This window comes from Mus caroli, chromosome 11, assembly GCF_900094665.2.
Source record: "Mus caroli chromosome 11, CAROLI_EIJ_v1.1, whole genome shotgun sequence".
In the NCBI taxonomy this organism is placed as follows: Eukaryota; Metazoa; Chordata; class Mammalia; order Rodentia; family Muridae; genus Mus; species Mus caroli.
The window spans coordinates 72,948,022-72,974,835 of NC_034580.1; the positions used below are offsets into that span (position 1 = coordinate 72,948,022).

General features: G+C 47.8%; 3 protein-coding genes across 8 annotated transcripts in view; all 3 read left to right on the top strand.

Annotated features, from left to right (window-relative positions):
* Phf12 (PHD finger protein 12) overlaps nucleotides 1-13,311 on the top strand; it is a 47,728-nt gene extending 34,417 nt beyond the window's left edge. Inside the window, exons 7-15 of one of the 2 annotated variants that reach the window (XM_021175590.2) lie at nucleotides 1,226-1,390; nucleotides 5,343-5,501; nucleotides 6,019-6,811; nucleotides 7,955-8,080; nucleotides 8,665-8,808; nucleotides 10,087-10,185; nucleotides 10,994-11,076; nucleotides 11,607-11,745; nucleotides 12,085-13,311. In XM_021175590.2, the coding sequence (XP_021031249.1) occupies nucleotides 1,226-1,390; nucleotides 5,343-5,501; nucleotides 6,019-6,811; nucleotides 7,955-8,080; nucleotides 8,665-8,808; nucleotides 10,087-10,185; nucleotides 10,994-11,076; nucleotides 11,607-11,745; nucleotides 12,085-12,419 (2,043 nt within the window). In that variant the 3' untranslated portion in view covers nucleotides 12,420-13,311. The remainder of the gene's footprint in view (nucleotides 1-1,225; nucleotides 1,391-5,342; nucleotides 5,502-6,018; nucleotides 6,812-7,954; nucleotides 8,081-8,664; nucleotides 8,809-10,086; nucleotides 10,186-10,993; nucleotides 11,077-11,606; nucleotides 11,746-12,084) is intronic. The other variant, XM_029483330.1, reaches the window with a different exon arrangement.
* A 1,791-nt stretch (nucleotides 13,312-15,102) lies between these two features.
* On the top strand, nucleotides 15,103-21,776 carry Dhrs13 (dehydrogenase/reductase 13). Its single transcript, XM_021175593.2, has 5 exons — nucleotides 15,103-15,293; nucleotides 15,380-15,498; nucleotides 16,817-16,940; nucleotides 17,079-17,390; nucleotides 20,774-21,776. The coding sequence occupies exons 1-5, from the start codon at nucleotides 15,167-15,169 to the stop codon at nucleotides 21,220-21,222; spliced, it is 1,131 nt and encodes a 376-aa protein (XP_021031252.1). The 5' UTR covers nucleotides 15,103-15,166; the 3' UTR covers nucleotides 21,223-21,776.
* A 55-nt stretch (nucleotides 21,777-21,831) lies between these two features.
* The window catches only part of Flot2 (flotillin 2), a 20,330-nt gene continuing 15,347 nt past the window's right edge, over nucleotides 21,832-26,814 (top strand). For 2 of the 5 annotated variants that reach the window (XM_021176200.2, XM_021176199.2), the window contains exon 1: nucleotides 21,832-22,022. In XM_021176200.2, coding sequence (XP_021031859.1) covers nucleotides 21,974-22,022 — 49 coding nt within the window. In that variant the 5' untranslated portion in view covers nucleotides 21,832-21,973. The remainder of the gene's footprint in view (nucleotides 22,023-26,814) is intronic. The other 3 variants (XM_029483784.1, XM_021176202.2, XM_021176198.2) reach the window with 2 other exon arrangements.

The window sequence follows — 26,814 nt, forward strand, 5'->3', positions numbered from 1 at the left end:
AGCTCACTTTGTAGACCAGGCTGGCCTCGAACTCAGAAATCCGCCTGCCTCTGCCTCCCGAGTGCTGGGATTAAAGGCGTGCGCCACCACGCCCGGCTCCAAGATTTATTTTTATCAAGACTAGAGAGTTGACTCAGCAGTTCTTGCAGAGGATCCATGTTCAGTTCCCAGCACCCATATAGCTGCCGTCTATCACTTCAGTTTCAGGGTATCCAGTCTGCAGGCACCATACATACATACATGCAGGCAAAAGATTCATACACATAAATTTTTTTTAAGTTATGTCATTTTTGAGATGGTCATATTCTGTAGCCCAGGCTAGCTAGTAGATCAGGCTCGTCTCAAACTCACAAAGGTCTGTCTGTCTCAGCTGCCTCCCAAGTGCTGAGAGCAAAGGCTAGCATGACCATACCCAACATAGAGTAATAGGCTTTCTTTTTTTAATTATTAAGATTCATTTTTATTGATGTGCATGGATGTTTGTCTTTGTGAATGAATGCCACATGTATGTAGGTGACATGATGGGACAGCAGTGGAGGGCATCAGACATCCTAGAACTGCATACAAGTGGTTGTAAGCCACTCAGCATGTCCTCTGGAAGACTGGAAAGTCTTGACCCTGAGCCATTTCTTATCCAGACCCTGTCTTTTGAACTAAAGTATAGGGGGCCAAATGTAACAGAGGAGATGGGAAGTGTCGAGAGTTCTCCATGCCTCCCTCCTCTCCCTTTGACCTTTAAGAGCAGGCCAGAGCTTTCTCCCTTCAAGGGAAGACATAATAAATGAGGTGAGCTCAGCAATGCTTCCTGGTACCCTAGAACAGGAATAGGGCAGAACACACAGGATTTTGATTCAGTGTGAGCAAGGCATCTATGTAGGACAGCTTTTTCAGTGAGAGATTGACTTGATGGGCAGGGTGTCTGGTTCTTTGGCTTTTACAGGGCCCAGCTCTACATCTTCTTTAACTCTGAGTTGCTAGGGATGATCCTGATGGGCGGCTCTGACCTAGAGTGTATGCTCAGGCTAAATGAGAAGGCCCTTCCAGGCTCCTTCACTTTCTGAACTCCCAAAAGCAGGCGTCTCCTTATTCCCACTGACATCCTGTCCACATAGAAGTAGCCCATTCCCCAGAGAGCTTCTGGGGTTTTTTAAGCCCAGAGAATGGGGCTTAGCCAGAGGGGCAGCACCCTTCAAGTTCACCACCGTGGTCTCTGCTCTGTCTCCAGCTGGACCAGAAGAGTCTGACTCTGAGCAGTCGGTGCCAGGTGTTCGATCGCTTCCAGGACACCATCTCTCAACATGCTGTCAAAGTAGACTTCCTGAACCGGATCCACAAGAAGCACCCTCCTAACCGCCGTGTGCTCCAGTCTGTCAAAAGAAGAAGCTTGAAGGTAAGTCACAGCCCTTTCAGTAAGATGTGTCTTTGGTGTCTCAGCAAGTAATAAATGTGACCTCGTGTAGTAATACCCTGAGAGTGGTGGTCAGAATTCTAAAGGCAACATTGCAGGTGCGCTTTTGTAATCTGTCTATAATTCTCCAGAAGAGAAGCACCCTTCAGCCTATTACAAGCCCAGTTGTGTCCCTTGTCACATACAACATTTTGTCCTAGGGTTTCTATTGCTGTGATAAAATACCATAACTGTAAACAACTGGTTTTTGTTTTGTTTTGGGGGAGGATTGGTAGCATTTGTTTCAGCTTACAGCTGAGGTGGTCACACTTCACTGCTGAGGGAATCAGGGCAGGAACCTGAAGATAAGAGCTGATGCACAAGCTTGGTTGGTGCTGCTTGGTAGCATGACCTCATGGTTGGTTCTGCCCACTTTCTTACATCTCTCAGAGCTATCAGCCCAAGGGGTGGAACCGCCCACAGGCCAATCTGAAAGGGCATTTTCCCAATTGATTCTATCTTGTGTGCCGAGTTAAAACTAGCCAGCATACTTGACTATTACTTACATTGTCTGTCCCTGTTAAGTGGTCCCCTTCTGAGAACTCTGAGGTGATATTGATAATTGATATGATATGATTGATAATTAATCAAGCAAAATATCACTAAAGCAGCTGTAAATTGTTATGATACAGTATTTCTAGGCACTTCATACTTCTAAACAATGTCCAAAGAGACTGAGAGAATTTCCTTCATTGAAGAACGTTTGCAGCTGGGTGGTGGTGGCGGCGAACGTCTTTAATCCTAGCACTTGGGAGGCAGAGGCAGGTGAATCTCTACAAGTTCAAGGCCAGCCTGCTCTACAGAGAATGGCCCCAGCTGTTCCATTTAGAGCATGAATCACTCTTTGATTTTCTTCTTCTTTTATGACTGCGGTTTGTGGGTGTGGTGTCTTTGTTTGGATTTTTAATGTTTTTGTTTCTTTAATTGCTTGAGAGTAACTTGAAATTAGGAATTGTTTTGTTGTGTGTGAAGCAAGTGCTGGAATAAGTATTTTTACGAATGATTTCGGTCAGACTACGATTTGGCCACTAGAACAAAGATTGTTCTTGAGTGATATCTGTAATAATGATTCTTGTTAACTCATAATTTCTGTTTTAGAAAAAATGTCTTTTAAAAATGAGATATTTCACTGGGCATGGTGGCACACACCTTTAATCCCAGCACTTGGGCGGCAGAGGCAGGTAGATCTGAGTTTGAGGCCAGCCTGGTCTACAGAGTGAGTTCCAGGACAGCCAGGGCTACACAGAGAAAACCATTTCCAAAAAACTGAAAACGAAGAAAAGCATTTGCTATTTCTCAAATTATTCAATCCCCATATTCAGTTGATCTAGAAGGCTTAATACACTATTCTCACATATAAACTTGTTCTTTCTCTTTGGAAATAAACCAGTGCATGCATTGTGGTGGTGGAGATCAGCAGTTCTAAACATGGCCACTAGGTGGCGCTCATGTTTTAAGCTCCATCACACTACTCCCATCTGTAGCTGATCTTTGGTACTTAATGGGTTCTTCTTCCCACCCTTTGTCCGCCTGGTTTCATCTTCTATTACTAGATAGGAAAGAAAGGATAGGGAAATGAGAGGGAGAGAGAGATCACTGAAGCTAATTTCCTTTTATTTCTTTGAGCACAACTACTAACAAACCAAAACCACTCACCCACCCCACCCCCACATGACACCCCACACACACCTCACCTACTGGGGCTCTGAAAAGTTCCCAGAATTGAGAATGTCACACGATTGCAGAAATTATCTGCAACTGGCAAATCCACACCTCTGTTAGAGCGCGAGGCAAGTCATATTCAGCTGCTGCAGACAGTCCAAAGCCACCACATTTCCCCACCCCAGGAGTAAAACAGAAACATCATTTTATAATATTTCTAAGTTGTTGTTGGGGTGTTTGTTTGTTTGTTTTTAAGAAACCAAAGTTTCAGAATTCTCACTATATACACTGTAGCGGTACAGATGGTTGTGAGCCACAATGTGGTTGCTGTGAATTGAACTCAGGACTTCTGCTTGCCCTGGCCCTGCTTGCTCCAGCCCAAAGATTTTTATTTATTCTTATATGTAAGTACACTGTAGCTGTCTTTAGAAGCACTAGAAGAGGGCGTCAGATCTCATTACGGGTGGTTGTGAGCCAATATGTTGTTGCTGGGATTTGAACTCAGGACCTCTGGAAGAGCTCTTACCCGCTGAGCCATCTCATCAGCCCCATATAGCGAACTCTTAACTAAGTAATTATTTACCCTCTGGTATAACGGTTTTCTCGGTGTTTCTCATTACAGAAATAGGTTATAAGGTAGGATGCCTCATACAGCTAGTTAAATGGATCTAAAAGGAATCCAAAATGATTCATTTTCCATGTAAATTCAGAAGATAGCCTGGGGGCTAGAGAGATGGCTCAGCGGTCAAGAGCACTGACTATTTTTCCAGAGGTCCTGAGTAAATGAAATAAATAAATCTTTGTTTGTTTGTTTGTTTTCTGAGACAGAGTTTCTCTGTATAGCTGTGGCTGTCCTGGAACTCACTTTGTAGACCAGGCTGGCCTCAAACTCAAGAAATCCACCTGCCTCTGCCTCCAAAGTGCTGGGATTAAAGGCATGTGCCACCACTGTCTGGCATAAATCTTTTTTTTTTTTTTTTTAAGCATTAGAAGACAGCCTGGAGCTGAAGTGAACATGTTGGGAAACCTTGATTAAGTCCTTTCCTTGGCTTCCCTTAAATAGTTTATTGTTGAAGAGAAAGTCAGGGTTATAAACTTCCTGAAGAACAGTTTGTTCTTAGACAGCTTGAGAGTGAAATGAGAACAGTGTCATTGGACCGTGGCCTCTGCGCTTGGTCACAGCAGTGCAGGGGGAACCTGCTGCTGAGAGCCTGGTACCCAGCTCAGAGCTCCCTAGCTTCTCTGCCTTTGTGCCCTTCCCCAGGGCATAGCCATAGTCTAGCCCACTTCTTCATCCTCCTACTGCTTTAGAAAGAACGCAGCACTATTTGGTAATTCTCAACTTCATGTTTCTTTCCTCATTGTGTAGTCTAGGCTAGCCTCAGACTCACAGAGATCCACCCGACTCTCCCTGCCGTGTGCTGGGATTACAAGTGTGCAGCACCACTGCCCTGCTGGACTTTTCCTTTCTAATAACAGCACCTCAAATGTGCCTGTACCCTAGGATGCATTGTGTTGTATTGTAATAGCCTTTCTATGTTTCCCCCACTAGACTGAGTTTCTTGGAGGCAAGGCTTAACTTTTATATTCACCCCTGGACCTCTAGGATTTGGAACAGTGCCAGACTTATAAGGCACTCAGTAAGTGTTGGTGGAATTTATGAGTGGTTCTTTCATGAGTTTCTTTCGTTCGTGTATAATGTAAGTCTTCGGTTGTCATATGAGTCATGAAGGGATGGATGATGAAAACTAACATTGACTAAGTACTCAGATTCCTCAGGCATCATGCTAAATTTTTCTGCCATGAATTAACCTCACTTAACTTATTTCTCAGTTACTGTTCAGCCTTGGCCATTGGCCTAGGAAATACAAATCTTCAGCCTGGACCACCCTGATGAATGCCCAGTCCAGTATCAATCTTGCATGTTTCAGGACAAAAATGGAAGACAACATGCTGTAGTGTACAATTCTGTAAGGCCTTAGATCTTAATGAAGAACAATGAGGTCCCTACCTATTGTTTCTGTTTCTGTACCTTTTCAGGACAAGATGTCTGTGCTGGTGTCAAAGGGTAGCCCAAAACAGTTGCAGCACACTGAGCCTCTTGGGTTTTGGTGCATCACAGAGTAGATGATCCCTTGGGCACCAGCCCTTCAATCAAAATAGTATCTCATTAGATCAGATTCAACTGGGCATGTTGGCACTATCAACTTTCCTTTTCTCCTGTTCTGAACAGGTTCCTGATGCTATAAAATCTCAGTACCAGTTTCCACCCCCGCTTATTGCACCCGCGGCCATTCGGGACGGGGAGCTAATCTGCAGTGGGGTCCCTGAGGAATCGCAAACGCACCTTTTGAACTCTGAGCACTTAGCCACTCAGGCAGAGCAGCAAGAGGTGAGTGAAAGGATCGGGATCCCAGGTCTGATCTCTCCCACAACACCAGGGCCTCTGTGTCTGTCTGTCTGTCATTCCTACCCCTGCCTTACCTCCTAGCCCCTAAAACTTGAGTGACCCTTGGAGAATCCCAAGCTCATATGCCAGAAGCAAGAAGGTGACTTCAAACAGGCCGCTCTCCTCATCTGTCTCCCATTGCTGCAAGCTGGGCAGTTCTGTACCATAGCGAGAGATGAGCAGACTCACAGAGAGGTTAGGTGATAGTGCCAGACACAGAGCAGATCCTGGGGTGTTTGCTGGATGTTGATCACAGGACATCTCAGCCCCACTGGCTGAGGTTGTGCTGCCAAGTGTACCAGTAAGTCTTGCTTGAGAAAGCAAGTGGGGTCCCTTTCTAGTCACTGTGCTGGAGCCTTGGAAACAGTGCTTATCAACTCTGCTGTAGCCCTGGCCACTGTGGCAGGATGGACCAACGTCTCCCAGGCCTCTCACCTCCTCTCCTCTCCTTCCATTGCAGTGGCTCTGTAGTGTTGTTGCGCTCCAGTGCAGCATATTGAAACATTTATCTGCTAAGCAGATGCCTTCGCCTTGGGACTCTGAACAGACAGAGAAGGCTGATATTAAGCCTGTTATTGTGACTGACAGCTCAATCACCACCTCCCTGCAAACCGCTGACAAGGCACCTCTTCCTTCCCACTACCCTTTGTCCTGCCCCTCAGCAATGAGCACCCAAAATTCCCTGGGTTGCTCTCCACCTCACCAGCCCCCAACCCTAGAAGACATCAGCTGCAGTTCTTGTGTGGAAAAATCCAAGAAAGCCCCTTGTGGGACTGCCAATGGGCCTGTGAACACAGAGGTAAAAGCCAATGGCCCACACCTCTACAGCAGCCCCACTGATTCCACGGATCCCCGGCGACTTCCTGGCGCCAACACCCCTTTACCGGGCCTCACACACCGGCAAGGCTGGCCCCGGCCCCTTACGCCACCATCGGCTGGGGGGCTTCAGAACCACGTCGGCATCATTGTGAAGACAGAAAATGCCACTGGCCCCAGCTCTTGTCCCCAGAGGAGTTTGGTACCCGTCCCAAGCCTGCCCCCTTCCATTCCCAGCTCTTGTGCCAGCATCGAGAACACCAGCACTTTGCATAGAAAGACTGTCCAGTCACAGATAGGACCTTCGTCGACAGAATCGAGGCCTCTGGGCTCACCCCCAAATGCCACCCGGGTGCTCACTCCCCCCCAAGCTGCAGGAGACAGTATCTTGGCCACAAGCGCCAACCAACGATTCTGCTCACCAGCGCCATCATCAGGTGAGTTTCAGTATTCCAGTATTCTCTGGAATAATCCTGTGTTAATAGCACAGACTTAAGAGTCCAAAACAGTTTATCCCTGGGAATACTTGAGGCCTTTAATCTCTGTGTCAGTGATCCGTCTTCCCTGTATTTCTATGGCAGGAGAAAGGCTGTGTTAGCTTATTCCAGCCATAAGTTGGGGCTGTTCTCACTAATTTAAGTCACTTCCTTAGGGTGGCCTGCCAGGTCAGTGGCAATACTGGAACTGCAGTTGGGTCACTGGCCCCTCCTCTCACCTTCTGGACCTAGTCTTCTGCCTGTCTGTCCCATCACCTCAGAAGGCACATGCTTTCTGGAACCACTTGGGTCAGCCTGAGGCTTGGTGTGTACATTCACATATGAGTGATGCAGACTCTCAGAGCCAGCTCATTGGAGGAACATTCATGTTCAAGAAGCAGGGACAGAAAGCAGCATTGCCTTTCATAGAGTTATAAAGTGGGATGCCTGCAGAGGTCGGTCTGGCCCAGAAGCTTGCCCTTGGCCATATGTCTAAAGAGAATCCTGTAGGTCTGTACTTGACCCAGTATAGACTTGTTCTCTCAGCTGTCCCAGGCAGCATTTGGACCTCGAGCTTGCTGATCCAAGCATCTGAACCAGGTTTCATAAGCAGTTGTCACCTGTGTTCTCCCACATGAACTGACGCCATCCTCCCAGTCAGCAACCAGGTGCCTGTGATTTCTTTGCTTGGGAGCCCCTGGTCCTATTTCCAACTCTAATGCTAGAGTGAGTAAATTCTGCAAACTGACATTTGTACGTCAGCAGATAGGAACTGTAGGTGCTGTTTCTGTAAGAGTAGAGGTAGCAGAGAGGTAGGTGGTCATGAACCAAAGAATAAAGCAACCTCAGCACTTGCCCCAGAATAGTAAATTGCCACAGTTGTCAAGTGCTCTGGAAATCCTGCGTGCCCGGGTATGTTATTATTCCATCTACCCTTCCTCACCACACGTTTTTAGCTCTAGGAGTTCCAGAGCCTGTGGGTTGAGAATCAAGAAGGGAACATCACCTTGGGTCCGAAATCCAGAACTGTCTCAACAATGGGGGATTGGACCGGTGGGTTTCCCTCAGGCGACGTAAGTAACAGTCTTCCTGCTCCGTCCCCAGATGGCAAGGTCAGCCCCGGCACGTTATCCATAGGAAGCGCTTTAACCGTACCCTCTTTCCCAGCCAACTCTACTGCCATGGTGGACCTCACCAACTCACTTCGAGCATTTATGGATGTCAACGGAGGTGAGTGATGTCCCAGTACCATTCAGCTCCTTTTTGAAGAGGGTTAAGGAGATGGGGATACGTGTATCCATTTGGGTAGAAGAATGGGAAAGAAGGCGCCATCTTTTGTCTCTGCCTTCTGTGTTTACACAATATAACCAAAGAAGAAGAAAAGGAGAACACAGCTAAGCTGAACCAGTGGGAGAGAACAGAATCACATTAGGCAGCTCCCTTGGTTTGGGCAGCAAAACAGAACCAGGAGACTTGTTTCCATCTGTGGTGAACCCCAAAGTTAAAGAGAATAGAGATGGATTTCTCTGCACAGAATGGGTAGAAGAGACTATCTATAAGTCTATACCAGGCAACTTGGGGTCATTGGTTCTGCCTTTCTTGATTTAAAATTAGCCTGCCTTACTACAAGAAGCCACTGCTCTGGGGCCTTCTCACTGCAAATCGCACGTGAGATACCCATTTTCAGATCTTTGTTCCACTGTGAACTTTATATTGTTTGAACAAAAGTCACTTGCTGGATTTGCCCTGTCGCCCTTATCTGCTTCCACATTCCATTTCTCTCAGCTTTTTTGATCTTTTTCTTTGGTTGATAGAAATCGAGATAAATATGTTGGATGAGAAGCTGATCAAGTTTCTGGCCTTGCAGAGAGTACATCAGCTTTTCCCTTCCCGGGTCCAAGCTTCACCGGGCAATGTTGGGACACATCCGCTGGCTTCTGGAGGGCACCACCCAGAAGGTGCGCGCGCGTGCATATACCTGCCACCACACCATCAGCTCTCCTGTCTGATGTGTGTGAATGACCACCTTGCTCCATGGAGAATCTCTGATTTCAGTAGCTCAAACTCTTTGTACCTTTGGGTTTAATAAAGCACCGTGATTTTTTTTTTTTCTCAGCGCGAACAAGATAAACAACTTTTTGATCAGACTTGGGGAGTTTGCCATAACTTCTTTCACACAAGTCCACTTTGATTCATAGCCAAGCAGCGACCATCCTTTGGGGTGTGTGTTGTATGCTTTCTGTTCAGTTACTTTGCAACATTTGAACTAGAAGGTTTTCCTAAGGTTCAAGGTGAGAAATAGAAGAACAATAGGAAATTCTTCTCCAGTGTTAACTCCACTTGGTTATCTGGAAGCCCTAGCTCAGCACATGAGAGCTTTGGTGCTTCAGGGAATGTGCCATGCCAGCAACACCAGAGCCCCAGAAGCTCATTAGAAATACAAATTCTAGAACTAGGAGGTCCCTAAGTTGAAAAGCCTGAGTTGTATCCCTAGAACCCACATAACAAAAGCTAGGTATGGTGATACATGCTTACAATCCCAAAACTGAGCAAGTAGAGATAGATAGATCCCTGGGATTCATTAGCTGTCCAGCCTAATCTACTTCTTGAATTCTAGGCCACTGAGAGACCTTGTTCCTCCAAAAACCAGAATATGAGGAACAACACCAAAATTGTTTGTGTATATATGAACACAAATATGTGTGAACTCTAACAAGTGTGTGTGAACTCCAATGCAGTAAATTCAAATTTACAGATTCCAGACCCTTTTATTCCCAACTAAATCCAAAATCAGTTTTTGGATGTGGGTGGCAGTAGTTCTAGGAATCAAAGCCATTGACTTACTGGACAAGTACTGTATAACTAAACTATAATTAACAATATCCATAGGCAGTTGAAGTGCTCATTAAAGCTTAAGAAACGCTGCCTTAGGTTTTTCCATGTTCTCTTTTTATTACCGGCTGGAATATCCTTGTTAAGCTAACCAGGATCCCAGGAACTTAACGTACTAATGTCCTCAAATTCTGTAACCATCTTCATTGAAGGCCCTTCCTAACCTGTCCTGGAAGTGCTATGGGTGGGGTGGAGCACTCCCTGAAGCAGCTCTGGGTCAGCATGAGTCACCTAGTGAGGTTTTTTTTCAAGGCCACCAACCATAGATCCAGGTTTTGTTGGTTTGTGTTTGGGTCACAGGTTCTGGGTTTCTGAATGATCCTATCCCTATGTTTGTCTTGTAGTGCAAAGAAAGGAGGTACAGGCCCGAGCTGTGTTCTGCCCCCTCTTAGGGTTGGGAGGAGCTGTGAACATGTGCTATCGAACCCTCTACATCGGGACAGGTGAGCCAGCCAGGAGTCTGGGAGGGGCACTGGACCTTCAGCCTAAAGGTGGACACTTAGAGAAACCCTTTCGAGGTTGATGGATCTAACAACACCCCACTGGGGTATCCAGGCAAGAGAGACTTGAGAACCCAGACAATCCAATGGGGTACTTCCTTGGCTCAGGCCTTTTGCTTTAACTGCCTCTCAGTAGCTTCTGAAACACTGTAAGGAAAGACTTAAAAAGAGAACACTTCTTTATTCTCGGGTGTGATAAGCTCACATATAACCTTCCTTTATTTGTTAGTTTGATTATTTTTGGTCATCAAGATGATTTAAGATAGGGTCTCCTCTGTAGTCCAGGGTGGCCTTGAACTCAAGTCTGTTCTCTTGCCTCAACCTCTCAGGTACTACATCTGAGAGTATTGCCCACCACACCTCTAATCACCCCTAGAAATTGCCCTTTAAAGTGCCCTACACTATTGTGTTCACATGAATATACCATCCTCTTCAGTAGTTTACTGTTCTGTCTGGGTGGCAGCCATGTATTCTAATGCAGATTAGCTTTAGAACAACAAAAGGAATTGCTGAACTTGCCAACATGTATCTATAATCTCAGTACTTATGGAATGGAGGCAGGGAGATCAAGAGTTCAAAGCTATACCCCATTACTATAAAGGGGAAAAAAGAAAGAAAGAAGAGGCCTTGAGCTACCTTGAAGTTTCTACTAGCAACCACCCAGAAGCTAACTCCCCTCTCCTTAACCTCCCCAACACATACACCTTACAGTCTGTTCTCTGCCTTTCCCTTGACTCCTGCCACCTTGCAGGAGCTGACATGGATGTGTGCCTTACAAACTATGGTCACTGTAACTACGTGTCCGGGAAACATGCCTGCATATTCTACGATGAGGTGAGGGGCAGAGATGGGTGGGAGGGAGCTTTCCTAGCCTGAGGTCCTTCCCCAGCACTGGGTTCTGGACACAGGCAGAGGCAAGGGTGAAAGGCCTGTCCTCTTTCTTCCTGTCCATCTTGGAAGGAAAGACTCAGTGTGAAGGGCTTGGCATTCCACCATGGCAACCTGTTTGTAGGAGCAGGCAATCGCTGCAACTAATGTTGCCCACAGAAACAATTGAGGGAAGCCACCTCAAAACGGGAGGGATCAAAATAGAACGAAGCCAAGCTCTGTGTGTCCCTGAATTTCATCATAATTATGTGCCAGTGAATATCAGATGAACAGGAGCCAGTGCTGAGGAGCGGGGTGAGGGAGGAGATGTGGAGTCAATGGGGCAGGCTTTCACATGGGTGAGTCTTGGTGAATTCTGAAAGAGGCAGGCTGTGACTGAGCAAGAGCTTGAGCTTGCTAGGTAGAGCAGCAAACCCTGTGTCCTCTCCTAAGGCCGCACACAGCAACTACACATCATTATCTCCCCTCCTCCTCAGAATACCAAACATTATGAGCTGTTAAACTACAGTGAGCACGGGACAACGGTGGACAATGTGCTGTATTCATGTGACTTCTCTGAGAAGACCCCGCCAACCCCCCCAAGCAGTATTGTTGCCAAAGTACAGAGTGTCCTCAGTAAGTTGGAGCAGAGGCCTGTGTGTGGCCACACAGCTAAGGCCCCGGCACCTTGGTTCTACCATGCTGTCAGTGACCTACAGTTTCTTGCCTTCCCAGTCCCCTTGGCCAAGCTCATTGATGGTGGGCCTGGAAAAAGCCACCGAAAATCAAGTGCTGAACACCCACATATGTATCAGACCTGGGCAGGGACTTGAGACTCCAGCCCCGTCTGAGAGCATCCTCAGCCCTGATCATGTAGCATAGAATGGGGAGACGCAGGGGGCCAGTACTGCCAGTCACCCCAGACAGGTCAGCCATTCACTCTTCCCCTCCTATGATCATGCCCCTTTTTCCCAGGGCGCCGCCGACACCAGAAACAGGATGAAGAGCCAAGTGAGGAGGCAGCCATGATGAGTTCCCAGGCCCAGGGGCCACAGCGGAGACCCTGCAATTGCAAAGCCAGCAGCTCAAGCTTGATTGGGGGCAGTGGGGCCGGCTGGGAGGGCACAGCCTTACTCCACCATGGCAGCTACATCAAGCTGGGCTGCCTGCAGTTTGTCTTCAGCATCACTGAGTTTGCGACCAAACAGCCCAAAGGCGATGCCAGCCTGCTGCAGGATGGGGTCTTGGCCGAGAAACTCTCTCTCAAGCCCCATCAGGGCCCTGTGCTGCGCTCCAACTCCGTTCCCTAGGCCATTGGCCTGGACGCCCACCCAAGACTCCTGCAATGCAAAAATGTACACGAACCAAGCCTGGGTGTTTTCTATACCAGAAACCCTCAACTACAATCTTTGCATGAAATGAAGAAAACCTTTTGACTGTTTTTTAAGACTTTTTTTTCTTTTCTCAAGTTCTAGGGGGCATTTGCACATATATTTGTACTCAACATTTCATGGGAAAGCGGCAGACCCGCGCTGAGGAGCAGCGAGGGCAGGGACAGGAGGCCCTGGTCTGGACACTTCCTCCAGCACAATCCCTTCCCCCGCCTCCTGCTCCTTCCCCCTCGACCGCCTGCCCGCTGTTGTAAAATAATCAGAAACTTGTTCTATTTTGTGGCAGTGACAATAGTTTTATATTAAAAGAAAAAAATACAGTTTTCATACAGCAAAATCTATACAATATCATTGTTTTATTTAATATAAAGATCGCTACCCACTCCTTTCCATGGTTCCCACCCTACAAGGAATTTCCCTTTCTGCAGCAGTTGCACTACAGGTAGCTACTGTGTATATGGACAAATGAGAAATGAATCCTTTTTCTGGCTGTCCATCTATTTTATTTCAAATAAGGAAAAGTGTATTTGGATTTTGTGTAAATACATCTAGTGATGGCATTTTTTCAATGTTTTTAAAAGCTGTGTACAGTACATGTGGTAGAGTGTTTTTCTCAAATTGTCTATTGTAGCAAAGGCGTTTTTGTCGTAAACCTGTTCTGTGTCCTTTTTTGTTCTTACCACTTCTCTTCCTCCTCACCCGATACTTCCTCTTCCCCACAACTAGTACCAATGTACATAGTAATTGTAATGTTTTAGACTTTACAGAAACTTTCCTGTATTCTGTATATAAAAACCAAAAATACTTCAAATTATGTTTTCTGCCTGTCTGTCCTCCCTGTCATGCTTAAAAGGGGAAGTGTCCTGGATCTCACTTTTCGTACAAGTGTCAGTCTCAGGGAGTCTCCAGGGAAGCTTGGTGGAGAAGGAGATGTTAGTGAAGGGAGCCTAAGCTCTGTGAGGGAACTGGAAAGGACTGCTTTTCTTTGGAGGACTGCTGTTTCCCTAGAGAGCCCTAATACAGTAACATCTCTCTAGACCAATGGTTCTCAACAGTCCTGATGCTGTGACCCTTTTATACAGTCTGTCATGTGTGGTGACCACCTTCCCTAAAAAGTATTTCAGTGCTACATCATAACTTTAATTTTGCTACCGCTGCAAATTATAAATGTCTGATACAGGATATCTGAGATGCAACTCCTGTGAAGGGGTCCTTCGACTCTTGGTAAGGAGGTGACCCAGGTTAAAGACTGCTGCTCTAGCCTGTGCTGCTCTTGGTATAACTTGAATAGCTTCTGCTGTTCTCATCAGGAAATACCCTGCTGTGTTACCCTAATTTCCTGGGCATCCTGCTTGCTTCCTGGCGATGATTTATTCAGAAAGTTCTTACTGAGAACAGTCCCCTAGAAAAATCTGTTCTGGCATTATTCTAACTAGTACCTATTCATACATTCAAGTCTGTTGATAGGGCTAGAAGATGAGCTTTAAATTCACAGCGTCTATAATTGTGCTCCAAGAACACAAGTGCAGTATTAAATAGGGAGTTCTCCTCTGGTCTCAGAAATCTGACCCTGACTCCCAAATATAGCTGTATTCTTGTCCCTGCCACTCTGCTTCCACTTCAGGAAGGACTTCTTAAACCTCTAAAGGCAGAAAGGACCTACCTGGTTATTCACTGTCCTAGGCAAGGTCATGCCAGGAATGCCTGGAATGCCCACATCCCTAGCTGTCCCTGCCCATCTTACCCTCAGTCACTGTTTCCCGAGTAATGGAGTGTCTACCTACCTAGTCTTGCTACCTGTGAACCGTCCCAGAAACAAATTACCGCCTAACATTTTCACTACTGCCTTTTCGAAAGCAGAGGTCATGGAGTAACAACCATGTAATACCCACTGTTTCGGAGGTTGAGGAAGGAGGATCTCAAGTTTAAGGCCACCATGGGCCTAGGGAAACCACCTCCAAAATCGACAGGGAAAGGGGTGGGGTCACAGAGTTAGGAGATCACATGGTTGAATCCTGACAACCCTGTCAGTGCCATCATGAGAAGCCTCATGCCTCTGGCCTGTAACGGGAAAGGTCCTAGAAGAGCAGCGGAGGGCTGGATAATGAAAGGATGAGAAAAAGGAGTCGCTTCATTGAAGAAAAGGCATCCAGGACTCGACTCCAGACACACGAGCCCATTCATGTACACAGGACTCCAGACTGCGAGACTGCTACATACTCACACCTAGAGTAAACAGAGATGTTCATTCAGTCACACGCGTTGGTGGAGACTACAGATGCATGCACAGCCTGGAGGACTCCCGCAATGGGCACAGACACCTACGCAGTGTTCTCACCGCCGGCGCCCGCTCAGAATCCAGAAGCACGCCCAAACCCTGAGCGGAGATCTCAGGGCCCTAGGCATGCACACACCCACCCGTCCCTCAGGCAGATGTTTCCGGTACATACGGGAGTACGCGTTCCCGGGAGTTCGCAAGCCTAGAGGGCGCTCCCAGGACTCCAAGGTGTTTCTCCTAGGCACGCCGCCAGGGCACGCAGGCGCACGCCTAGGGGGCGCTCGCAGGGGCCACGCGTGCGCGCACACCCCTGGCCAGCCTGCCGCCGCCCTCGCGAGGCCGAGGCGGGAGCGACGAGGCCCGGGCGGGAACCAGGAGCACTGCCGGCATGGAGATGCTGCTGCTGGGCGCCGGGCTGCTGCTGGGCGCCTACGTGCTTGTCTACTACAACCTGGTGAAGGCCCCGTCGTGCGGCGGCATCGGCAGCCTTCGGGGCCGCACGGTCGTGGTCACTGGTGAGTGCGCGCGAGCGGGCGGCGGGGAGGCCGGGCGGGTGGCCGCGGCCCGACCGGCTGAGCTGGCTCCCACCCGCCGCCCGCAGGCGCCAATAGCGGCATCGGAAAGATGACAGCGCTGGAGCTGGCGCGCCGGGGAGCGCGCGTGGTGCTGGCCTGCCGCAGCCGGGAGCGCGGGGAGGCGGCCGCTTTCGACCTCCGTCAGGTGAGACCATAGAGGAATACGGGAGGCGGGTGAGCCCGGGACGCGGAGGGCGGAGCAGAGCGACGGAGGAATCAAGATCTGAGAGGAGAGAGCCTCACTGTCCCTTAAACAGAGAGGAAGATGCAGGGACTGCTGTGGTCTCTAATCTTGAGAGCTTTAAGAATCTGAGTTAATGAAGTCAGGTGTGGTCCCAGCACCAGGCTGCGAGCGAGCTCAAGGCCATCCTTGGCAAAGGCGACAAAGAAGGGAGGGTTAGGCAAATGAAGAGATGCAGAAAGAACAGCAGGTGCGAATGCCCTGAGACTAGAGAGTCTAATTGGAGAGACAGGGGGCGGGAGATGAAGCAAGGAATAAGAGGAATGTCCTGAAGTGGTTCTGAGCCACAGCCAGCTTCTGAAGGCCCTTCCAAATACCATCGAGTTGAAGACAGCTGAGCAGAGAAGACACTTTTCAGTAGGCTCTGGACCATCCTGATGGCTTTTTCAGATGAATTTCTTAGAACCGTGCGGTGTCTAGACTGCAGAGGACAGGAGTGAGAGGGTCACATACCTTTAATCCTAGCACTTGAGAGGCAGAGACAGGTAGATTTTTGTGAGTTGAAGACCAGTTTGGGCTACATCCTAAGACCCTGTCTCAAAATAAATAAATAAATAAATTTTAAAAAAGGTGCGTAAGAGAAGACCACAGTCTCTTAGGAAAAGTTTGTTACAGCAGGACATGCTGGTGCACACCTGTAATTCCAGCCCTGAAGAGGCTGAGGAAGGGAGATCATGAGTTCCAAGGCAGTCTGAGCTACATAGCAAGATGCTGTCTACAACAGGTGAAAGGCTGTAATTGATTTTATGGAAAATGATAATAAAAACAAGGGATGTTAATGGCAAATACCTGCATTGTGCTGACTGGGTATTTAATATATATTAACTCTAGCTCAGGCAGGCCTTGAACTGGTGACCCTTTTGTCTCAGACAAAAGGGTAGCTAGGATAACCAATGTGTGCCACCACACCAGACATACATGTATTTTATCTGATTTAACTCTCCCAGCTTTTTTTTTTCAGTAGAAAGTATTATTATTGCTGTTAATATTATTATTATCCTGTTATTTTTCAGTAAGAGAACAGAGGCCCAAAAGATACTCAGTATCATGCCTGAAGTCACACTCTAGTTAGGGGCAAAGTCAAGATTTGAATCCATACACCCATTACACGCTGATGCATAGAGGCAGGTTTTAGTCATAGGTGGGTAGACTCTCAGAAGCCTGGGAAGAGGGAGGAGAAGGGAGATACCCAGTAACAATCCTAGCACTTGCTGCTCCACAGGAAAGTGGAAACAATGAGGTCATCTTCATGGCCTTGGACTTGGCCAGTCTGGCCTCTGTGCAGGCCTTTGCCACAGCCTTCTTAAGCTCTGAACCAAGGCTGGACGTCCTCATCCACAATGCAGGTGAGGAGTAGCAGGCCCTGTGGGAGGGCGGCGGGGAGCCTGAAGAGGCAGGCCCTCCAGCAGGCACATCTCACAAATGGGGATTCTAAGACCTGTGGGACACCTATGACAGCACCTCATGCCTAGCTTCTGCCCTAGGGATCAGCTCCTGTGGCCGCACTCGGGAAACCTTTAACCTGCTGTTGCGAGTGAACCATGTTGGCCCTTTTCTGCTGACGCACTTGTTGCTACCCCGCCTGAGGTCCTGTGCCCCGAGCCGTGTGGTAATAGTGTCATCGGCTGCCCACCGACGTGGTCGTCTCGACTTCACACGTCTGGACTGCCCAGTGGTGGGCTGGCAGCAGGAGCTTCGGGCGTATGCTGACAGCAAACTAGCCAACGTGCTGTTTGCCCGGGAGCTTGCCACCCAGCTTGAGGGCACTGGTGTTACCTGCTATGCAGCCCACCCAGGTGAGGCCTGACTGACAGCTCTTCCTTACCTCTCTAGCATCTTTGTATGTTACTATGTGCCTCCATACCCCCAGTCTCCTATTGAATCACAGAATGGAAACCTGTTCCTTGCTGATCTTGGGAACAGACTTTCTTCTCATCTGTTTTCTTCCTTGCTCACCTTCACGCTTGGATGCTGACCACTGGCTTGGGGATAAAACAAGATCCCGATGATAATATAGAGGGCTGCAGCTGATCGGTAGAACACATGTCCTAGTATAGGCCAAACCCTGAGCTTCTGCTCTTTGCTTTCTTCCTTTGGTTTAGGATGTTTGGTTGGTTGGTTGATTTGGTTTTGAGATAGGATCTCACTGTGTAGACTAAGCTGACCTGGAGTTTGCTTTGTAGACAAGGCTGACCTCAAACATCCAAAGACCTGCCTCCTTCTGCCTCCAGAGTGCTGGGATCAAAGGTGTGGAACATCATTCCTGGCTTAGTTTTGTGTGTGTGTGTGTGTGTGTGTGTGTGTGTGTGTGTGTGTTAGTTTTCTCTGCATGGATATATATCGTAGTGGTGGCGGTGCCCACAGAGGTAGGATCCCCTAGAACTGGAGTTACGGATGGTTGTGACCTTCCTTCCATGTGGGTGCTAAGAACCAACCTAGGGGCTGCAGAGATGGCTCAGCAGTTAAGAGCACTGATTGCTCTTCCAGAGGTCCTGAGTTCAGTTCCCAGCAGCCACATGGTGGCTTACAACCCTCTGTAATGGGATCTGATGCCCTCTTCTGGTGTGTGTGAAGATAGCTACAGTGCACTCATGAATAAAAAATAAATAAAATCTTTAAAAACAAAAACCTAGGTCCTTCACAAGTGCAGCCAGTACTCTTAACCACTGAGCCGTCTGGTTGTTCTAGTTGTTTGTTGGGATTTTATTTTGTTCTGTTTTTTGTTTTGGTTTTGGGGGGCAGGTTTGAGACAGTTTTCTGGAGCCCAGGTTGGCCTGGAATTCTGGATAGCTCAGTCAAGCCTCAAATTCACCCCAAACTTCTTGCCTCATATTTAGATTTCCCGTATAAGCCATCACGCCAAACTAAGATTGGGTTTGGTCCCCAACACCACTGAAAAGACAAGTCAGGACGGTGGTGATGATAAGTATGGTGCCATCCAGTCAAGGATCCCTTTCTTTATGGAACCTACTATACTGTAGGCATGATTATGTGCTGGGACAAAAGTAGTGAGGCCACCTTGGTCTGTAAGACCCCGTCTCTCTAAAAGAAGACAAAGCAAACACCAAAGACCTCGCCCTCATATTCCATGACAAGTGGCAATAACACCCAGAGAGAGACACTAGGGAAAGATAAACAGGAAAAGAGGGACCTTCTCAGATGTAATGTTTTTATTTTGTCAGTGGCTGTCAAGGAAGATGCTTGGTTAGAATTGAACACAGATCTGAAAGAGATAAAGGGATCTTTGAAGCTCAGAACTTGAATAACGAGCACAGAGGCAGGTGTTACTAATGTGCTGCAGGAGGCTAGTGTGCCTAGAATGTAGGAGGAGGAGGAGACATGGGCTGAGCTGGTGAATCATCTTTGTCCTTAGACAATAGGCTACAATAGACAGGGCTTGCCTCGATCATCGTATAACATCTTAGAAAACCGTTGTTTGGGGCTTCTTTGTTTTGTTGGTTTTTTTTGTTGTTGTTGTTTTGTTTTTTTAAAGAAGCTGATTTTTTTTTAAGATTTATTTATTTATTATATGTAAGTACACTGTAGCTGTCTTCAGACACACCAGAAGAGGGTGTCAGATCTCATTTCGGGTGGTTGTGAGCCACTATGTGGTTGCTGGGATTTGAACTCTGGACCTTCGGAAGAACAGTCGGGTGCTCTTACCCACTGAGCCATCTCACCAGCCCTTGGGGCTTCTTTGTAATCGCACTGATAATAATGCTATTAACCTTTATTAAGCTCTTGTTACAATTATAGATCCCCGGTGTTAAAAAAAATGGTGGCTGATATACTATAGGTTCTTAAAAATGATGGCTACTTTTTTCTCGCTCCCCGGCCATCTTGGCGGCTGGTGTTGGTTGGGGGTTGTCCCGCACCTAAGGCAGGAAGATGGTGGCCACAAAGAAGATGAAAGTCTCTGGAGTCAATCAACTCTAGGCTCCAGCTTGTTATGAAAAGTGGGGGGGGCTGGTGAGATGGCTCAGTGGGTAAGAGCACCCGACTGCTCTTCCGAAGGTCCAGAGTTCAAATCCCAGCAACCACATGGTGGCTCGCAACCATCCGTATTGAGATCTGGCGCCCTCTTCTGGAGTGTCTGAAGACAGCTACAGTGTACTTACATATAANAAAANAAANAAATCTTAAAAAAAAAAAAAAAAAAAGTGGGAAGTACGTGCTGGGCTACAAACAGACTCTGAAGATGATCAGACAAGGCAAAGCGAAGTTGGTTATCCTGGCCGACAGCTGTCCAGCTGTGAGGAAATCTGAAATAGAGTACCATGCCATGTTGGCTAAAACTGGGGTCCATCACTACAGTGGCAATAATATTGAACTGGGCACAGCGTGTGGAAAATACTACAGAGTATGCACACTGGCTATCATTGACCCAGGTGATTCTGATATTATTAGAAGCATGCCAGAACAGACTGGTGAGAAGTAAACAAGAAAGTTTTCCTTTAATAAAACTTTGCCAGAGCTCCTTTTGAAAAAAAAAAAAAAATGATGGCTAAACAAAGGAATGGGGCTCAAGGTAGATGAAAAGCTGGTATGAATTAGGCACTGTGGTAACCCCAGTGGGAAGCTGAGGCAGGTGTATTGCTGCCAGTTTGAGGTCAGACTGAACTTACAGAGGAGTGAGACTCTTTCTCAAAAAGAAAGGAAAGGACCGGGGCTGGTGAGATGGCTCAGTGGGTAAGAGCACCCGATAGCTCTTAGCTCTTCCAGAGGTCCGGAGTTCAAATCCCAGCAACCACATGGTGGCTCACAACCATCCATAATGATCTGACGCCCTCTTCTGGTGTGTACTTACATATAATAAATAAATAAATAAAAGAAAGGAAAGGACTGGGGATGTAGCTAAGTTGATAGAGTACTAGACAGCAGATACACAGCCCAGCGTTCAAGTCACTAGTACCAAAAGGGGGATAATAGCGATTGAACAGCAAAGAACATAGAACACACACAAGCACAGCCTGGGAGATGGGACTATCCAGGCCATTAGGCTGGTAGGAAGGCTTTCTGTAGGAAATGGGTTAAATCACCTTGTGGGGCCCCTGCATACCTGGTAGATGCTTTCCCTGGAAGCAGATTCTACCGTCTGATCCCAGCTCTTTTTTTTCCCTGCCTGGTGCCTGGGCCCCCATTGCCTTCCTCCACAAATCCTCCTTCTTCCTGCCCACAGGACCTGTGAACTCGGAGCTCTTCCTGCGTCATCTTCCTGGATGGCTGCGTCCTGTTTTGCGCCCACTGGCATGGCTGGTGCTCCGGGCACCTCAAGGGGGTGCCCAGACACCCCTGTACTGCGCTCTGCAGGAGGGCATTGAGCCCCTCAGCGGGAGATATTTTGCCAACTGCCATGTAGAGGAGGTCTCCCCAGCTGCTAGAGATGACCAGGCTGCTCAAAGGCTATGGAAAGCTACCAAGAAGTTAGCAGGGCTTGCGCCTGGAGACGATGATGACCCTGATGAAGAGCCGGAGGAACCTGAGGATCCCAGGGCCCCATCTTCTCAGAGCGCCCCCAGCCCTGAGAAAACCACAGTTTCTGGACCTTCTTGTAGCTATCAGGGCTCGCAAGACTTATCCAAATTGACACAGCGAAGAATTCAGGTGAAAGATGAACCTACACCCTAACTTTCCTAACCCCCGGGACAGAATGCTTTTATAGCCTAGTGGGATCCCTCAAAATCTCAGTTGTGTGCCTGGGCACTGAAGGGTTGCCACATTTACCTCGGAACCTCTTGTCATGTCCTGAACAGCCCTTTTCCTTGTGAAAGGAAATGAACACTACTTATAAGAGATACTGTAACCCCAGATTCAGGGATGATATGTGAAATACTCTGTTGCTCTGGAATTTGATTTTCAGATTTCTGACCCCTTTTCTGAGTAGTGATCTGCCCAGGGAAAGGGCCGGAGACTTTGTGGTTGATGCACTACAGATGTTAAATATTAATTACTGACTGAATCCAGCCTTTGGCAACTTTCTAGCTAGGTAGTGAATTTACCCCCCTTTTTATGGAGGCGGAATTGGGAAAGGACTCAGTCAGGGCAGGAACTGGGGTTTTGAGCCCGGGGGTCTGCTCTAGGGCCGGTGCCCGAGGTGACGCAGAAGTAACTGTGATACTACTGAGGTGCCCCAAAGGTGCTACGGGGCCAAGCCCCCTGGAATAAAGCGAGCTGACTGCGGATGCTCTGGCTCCCGCCTCTTTCCACATGCCGGCCCCGCCCTCCGCCGCTACACTTCCGGCGGGGCCGCGGCCGCAGAGGGGCGCAGGCGGGCGGGGCTGGGGGAGGCGGGATAGGCTGGGCGCGGCCGGTGCTGCGGACCCACCACAGCCCTCCCGGTCGCTGCGGACCCAAGGCCTGCTTGCCTGCTAGCGGCGCCATGGGCAACTGCCACACGGTGGGCCCCAACGAAGCGCTGGTGGTCTCAGGTGAGGGGAAGGCGAGGGGTGGGAAAGGGCCGGCGTGGGGTGCGGGTCCCTCGGACGCACCTGAGCCAGCCCTCCGGAGAGCGGTCCTCCCTCCGACAGCGCGGCCTCAGGCGCTCGACCCTTCCTCTGCTCCATGGTGGGTTTAGGGGCTTCTAAGGTTTGTGGGTTCCAGTGCTGGGACTCGCAGCTCTGGAAGGCAGGTGCCTGACGGGGAGGGGCGTGAGGCACGGGCCCCTCTCTTCCGGGTGAGGCAGACCCGTTAATTCCGAGCAGGCTAGGGCTTGCCAGGAATTACTGCCATCACCCGCCCTGCAAACGCGGGTGCGGCCTCTACAGTTGGGTAACCCGGCTGTGGCCTGTACCGCTCTAGATTACAAAATGCAGCAAGCTCTAGATTTGGCCAGATGGGGCTTGGGGGGACTGTAGCGTAGGGAGCCTTAAAGCTGGTATTTTTTTTAGGTGGTGTATTTGGGATGTCATAGGAGGTAGCTCAAGCCACCAAGGACCCTGTTGCATGCAAACTTGCCAACTGTAACCTCTTCCCAGCATCAGCACTGATTTTCAGCCTGTATGCAGAATTCACAAGGCTGGCTGCCAAAAGGGGAGGTAGAAGCCCCGAGCCAAGGCTTATAGATGCCATTCTTGGGGGAGATGTAATAAATCCACTGGGCCCCAAACATAGCTCTCAGCGTTGTTGTTTGGATTTCAAAATCAATCCCTTTTCTGAGACATCCTCACAGTCCCTAACCAGGATCCTACTAAAGCGAGAGAAATAGATCTTGTTGAAGACCAGAAGTCTTGGTTGGAGTCAGAAGAGAAAGCACAGAGGCTAACTTTTGGCACCCTAAAGCCCAGTCTTGTCTCCCTCCTCCTCCATATCTAAAGATGGCTTTTGAGCCACATAATGGTTTGAGTAGGCTTGAATTTCCAGTTTGTTTTGTTGGGGGGTGGGGAGACTTAGTTTGTGTTTGTTTGTTTGTTTGAGGTTTATCTTTTTAGGTTAATTTTTTTTTAAGTTGTATGTGTGTTCGTGTGTCAGTGCCCGTCTGCCTACCTCTCTGTGGACATGCACAGGTGAGTACAGTACCTGAAAAGGCCTCACAGGTGTTGAATTATCTTGGAGCTGGAGTTACAGATGGTTGTGAGCCATTTGACGTGGGCACTAGGAACTGAATATGTGCCCTTAACTGTTGAACAACCTCTGTGTTTGTTTTGAAAGAGAGGTTTGACTTGGTACCCCTGGCTGGAACTATGTAAACAAGGTTGGCTTAGAACTTGTAGTGATCTTCCTGCCGCTGCCTCCCCGATGATGTGATTACAGGCATTCAGTCACCACCCCCAGCTTGTTGATTGTGTGTGAGTGTGCTTATGGTGCTAGGAATCAAACCCTGGGGACTCACCTGGTGCCAGTCAGGCAGGATGCCACACTCCTCAGGCATAACGATATTAGACATCAGAATCTGGGGCTAAGTAGAAAGCTCAGCAGGCAAAGGAGACTGACACCAAGCCTGACGATCTGAGTATAGAATTCCCAGGGCTCATACGTTGGAGGAAAAGAACAAACTAATTCAAGAAGCCTGTAAGCACGTGTACACACACACACAAAATAAACATTACTTTTTTCCTCTGGGTGTGGCTGCACATGCCTTTAATTCCTGCACAAGGAAGGCAGAGTCAGACAGATCTTTGAGAGTTCCAGGACAGCCAGGGCTATGTATATACACCCTGTCCAAAAAAAATTTTTTTTAATAACTAAATTAAATCAAAGTCTGGGGCTGGAGAAATGGCATCATTAAGAGCACTCATTGCAGCTGGGCGTGGTGGCGCACGCCTTTAATCTCAGCACTCAGGAGGCAGAGGCAGGTGGATTTCTGAGTTCAAGACCAGCCTAGTCTACAAAGTGAGTTCCAGGACAGCCAGGGCTATACAGAGAACCCTGTCAAAAAAAAAAAAAAACACTTACTGCTCTTGGAGAGGACCATCCTTCAATTTCCAGCACCGACATGACAGCTAACACCAGTCCCCGGGCACACACACCCTCTTCTCGATTCCTTGTGCATGTGCTCAAGGAATTCCATGTGCTCAGACATACCTGCAGGCCAAAAGCCACACAGAATAAAATAAAAAGAAAATCTCAAAGATAAAACAAATTTGGGCAGCACTTTCTCCTGTTTTGTTTCAGGAAGCCCAGACTCTGGGTTGAGGAGACCAAAGCTTAAGTTCTGCCCTGTGGAAAGTCTGGCAACTACAGGGTGAGAGGCAGCCCTGGAATGGGTGACTCTGTACCTGTCTCCAGAGCCAATGCAGAGCTGGATTGGAAGCTATTGGGGTGGGGGAGGGCGGGGTTGGAGAGAGGTGATTGTGCTAAGAGTCCTTGAGCACAGGACGTTGGGATGTGAGGGGTGGGGAGAAATAATGCCTAACGTAATAGCACGATGGCGTTTGAGATGCAGTTTCCTCAGCTGAATAGATTCTCAGGAGAACAGAGCAGAGCAGCTGCCCACACTGGACTCTGTGTCCCTTGGACCTGCAGTTCATCCAGAGGTACTCAGCCCTGTTTCCAGAGAAGGCTGTTAATTCATTTGCTGTTGTCCGGCCTCCCTCCTCCATTCTGTAAAACAAAACTATTCTCTCTCTCTACTTTCAGGAATTTCATTTTAGGACTGGGAATGGAGTTTAATTGGTAGAGTATTGGTGTGCACAAGGCCAGAACATGTCTCTACCCCCAGCACTTGGTTGAGGGGAAGGGAGCAGGAGAATCAGACGTTCATTGTCAGTCTCATCTGCTTAGAGAACTGGAAGATAGACAGTCAACATGAGACCTTGTCTCAAAAACACAAAATTATTTTCCCACCTTAAAGATATTTTAGGGGGTTAGAGAGATGGCTCAGTGGTTAAGAGCACGGTCTGCTCTTCCAGAGGTCTTGATTTCAATTCCCAGCAACCACATGGTGGCTCACAACCATTTGTAATCAGATCTGATGCCCTCTTCTGGCATGCAGGTGTGCTTGCAACTAAACACTTATACATAAATAAAATAAACATTTTAAATGCTGCATAGTGGTTGTACACGCCTTTAATCCCAGCACTCGGGAGGCAGAGGCAGGCGGATTTCTGAGTTCGAGGCCAGCCTGGTCTACAGAGTGAGTTCCAGGACAGCCAGGGCTACACAGAGAAACCCTGTCTCGAAAAACCAAAAAAAAAAAAAAAAACATTTTAAAGGAGCTCTGGAAAGATGGCTCAGTAGTTAAGAGTACTGGCTGCTCTTCCAGAGAACCCAAGTACAATTCCCAGCACCTACATGGCAGCTCCTACCTGCTTGTAATTCCAGTTCCAGGGGAATCTGGCACCCTCACAAAGACATCCATGCAGGCAAAACACCAATGCACTTAAAAATAAAGTGGTTTTTTTTAATGTTTTTTTTTTTTTTTTTTTTTTACTTTTTTAAAAAGATGTATTTATTATATATAAGTACAGTCTTCAGACACACCAGAAGAGGGCATCAGATCCCATTACAGATGGTTGTGAGCCACCATGTGGTTGCCGGGAATTGATCTCGGAACCTCTGGAAGAGCAGTCAGTGCTCTTAACCTCTGAGCCATCTCTCCAGCCCATCATATTTTTTTTTTTTTAATGTGTAAGTCTTGTTTTATATCCAGGTATGTGTGTGTACCTCATGATTGCAGTTCCCAGGGAAACCAGAAGAGGGTGTCAGATCCTCTGGAACTATTAACCACCATATAGGTGCTGAGAACTGAACCAAGGTCCTCTATAAGTGAGCAACAAGTACTTTTGATCACTGGATCATCTCTCCAGCCCCCATTATCTAATATATTAGTAAAGAAGTACAGTGTCAGATGTGGCCCAGTAGATAGACTGCGTGCCTAGAATGTAAAGCCCTGGGTTTGATTCCCAACACTTGTGAGGTGGACATAGGAGAATTAAGTTCAGAGTCATCCGCAGCTACATGCTAAATCCAAACCTGAGGCTGGAGAGATGGCTCAACAATTAAGCAGGGGAGCCATTGTCCTCTTCCAGCGTCTGTGGGCTCTGCACACGTGTGCACAGACATCATACATGCAGGCATACACATAAAATACATTTTTTTTAAAAAAGTCTAAAGCCAACCAAAAGGAAAAAAAAAAAAAACTTTCAGGCAGTGGTGGTGCATGCCTTTAATCCCAGCACTTGGGAGGCAGAAGCAGGTGGATTTCTGAGTTCGAGGCCAGCCTGGTCTACAGAGTGAGTCTAGGACATCCAGAGCTTGTTACATAGAGAAATCCTATCTCAAAAAACAACAAAAAGTGTAACATAAAACCAGGCACCATAAAATCCTGCCTTAAAATGTTACCTTTACAATGTTTTCTCAGGTGTCCAAGTTGATGGGTTTGTAGACATTTTTATAATGAATCCTTAGATACAGCTGGAATGTTAAAAAGGGTTTTTTGTTGTTGTTGTTTTTGGTTTGTTTTGTAGTCCCCCCCCCCCCTGAGACAGGGTTTCTCTGTATAGCCCTGGCTGTCCTGGAACTGACTTTGTAGACCAGACTGTCCTGGAACTCAGAAATCCACCTGCCTCTGCCTCCCGAGTGCTGGGATTAAAGGCGTGCACCACCACGCCCAGCTTAAAAGTTTTCATTAACTGGGCATGGTGTTTCATACCTGTAATCTCAACACTGAGGAGACTGGGACAATAGGCTCACCATGAGTTCCAGGCTAGTTAGAACTACATAGTACAACCCTGTTGCAAAAACAGAACGGGCTGCAGAGATTTCTTTTTTTTTTTTTTTTTT

Bases quoted from the DNA above. Each gene is read 5' to 3' on its own strand.
- Dhrs13 (XM_021175593.2), top strand. From the start codon at position 15,167: ATGGAGATGCTGCTGCTGGGCGCCGGGCTGCTGCTGGGCGCCTACGTG. The intron at 15,294-15,379 runs GTGAGTGCGCGC...CGCCGCCCGCAG, and splicing joins CCGCACGGTCGTGGTCACTG to GCGCCAATAGCGGCATCGGA. The intron at 15,499-16,816 runs GTGAGACCATAG...GCTGCTCCACAG, and splicing joins CCGCTTTCGACCTCCGTCAG to GAAAGTGGAAACAATGAGGT.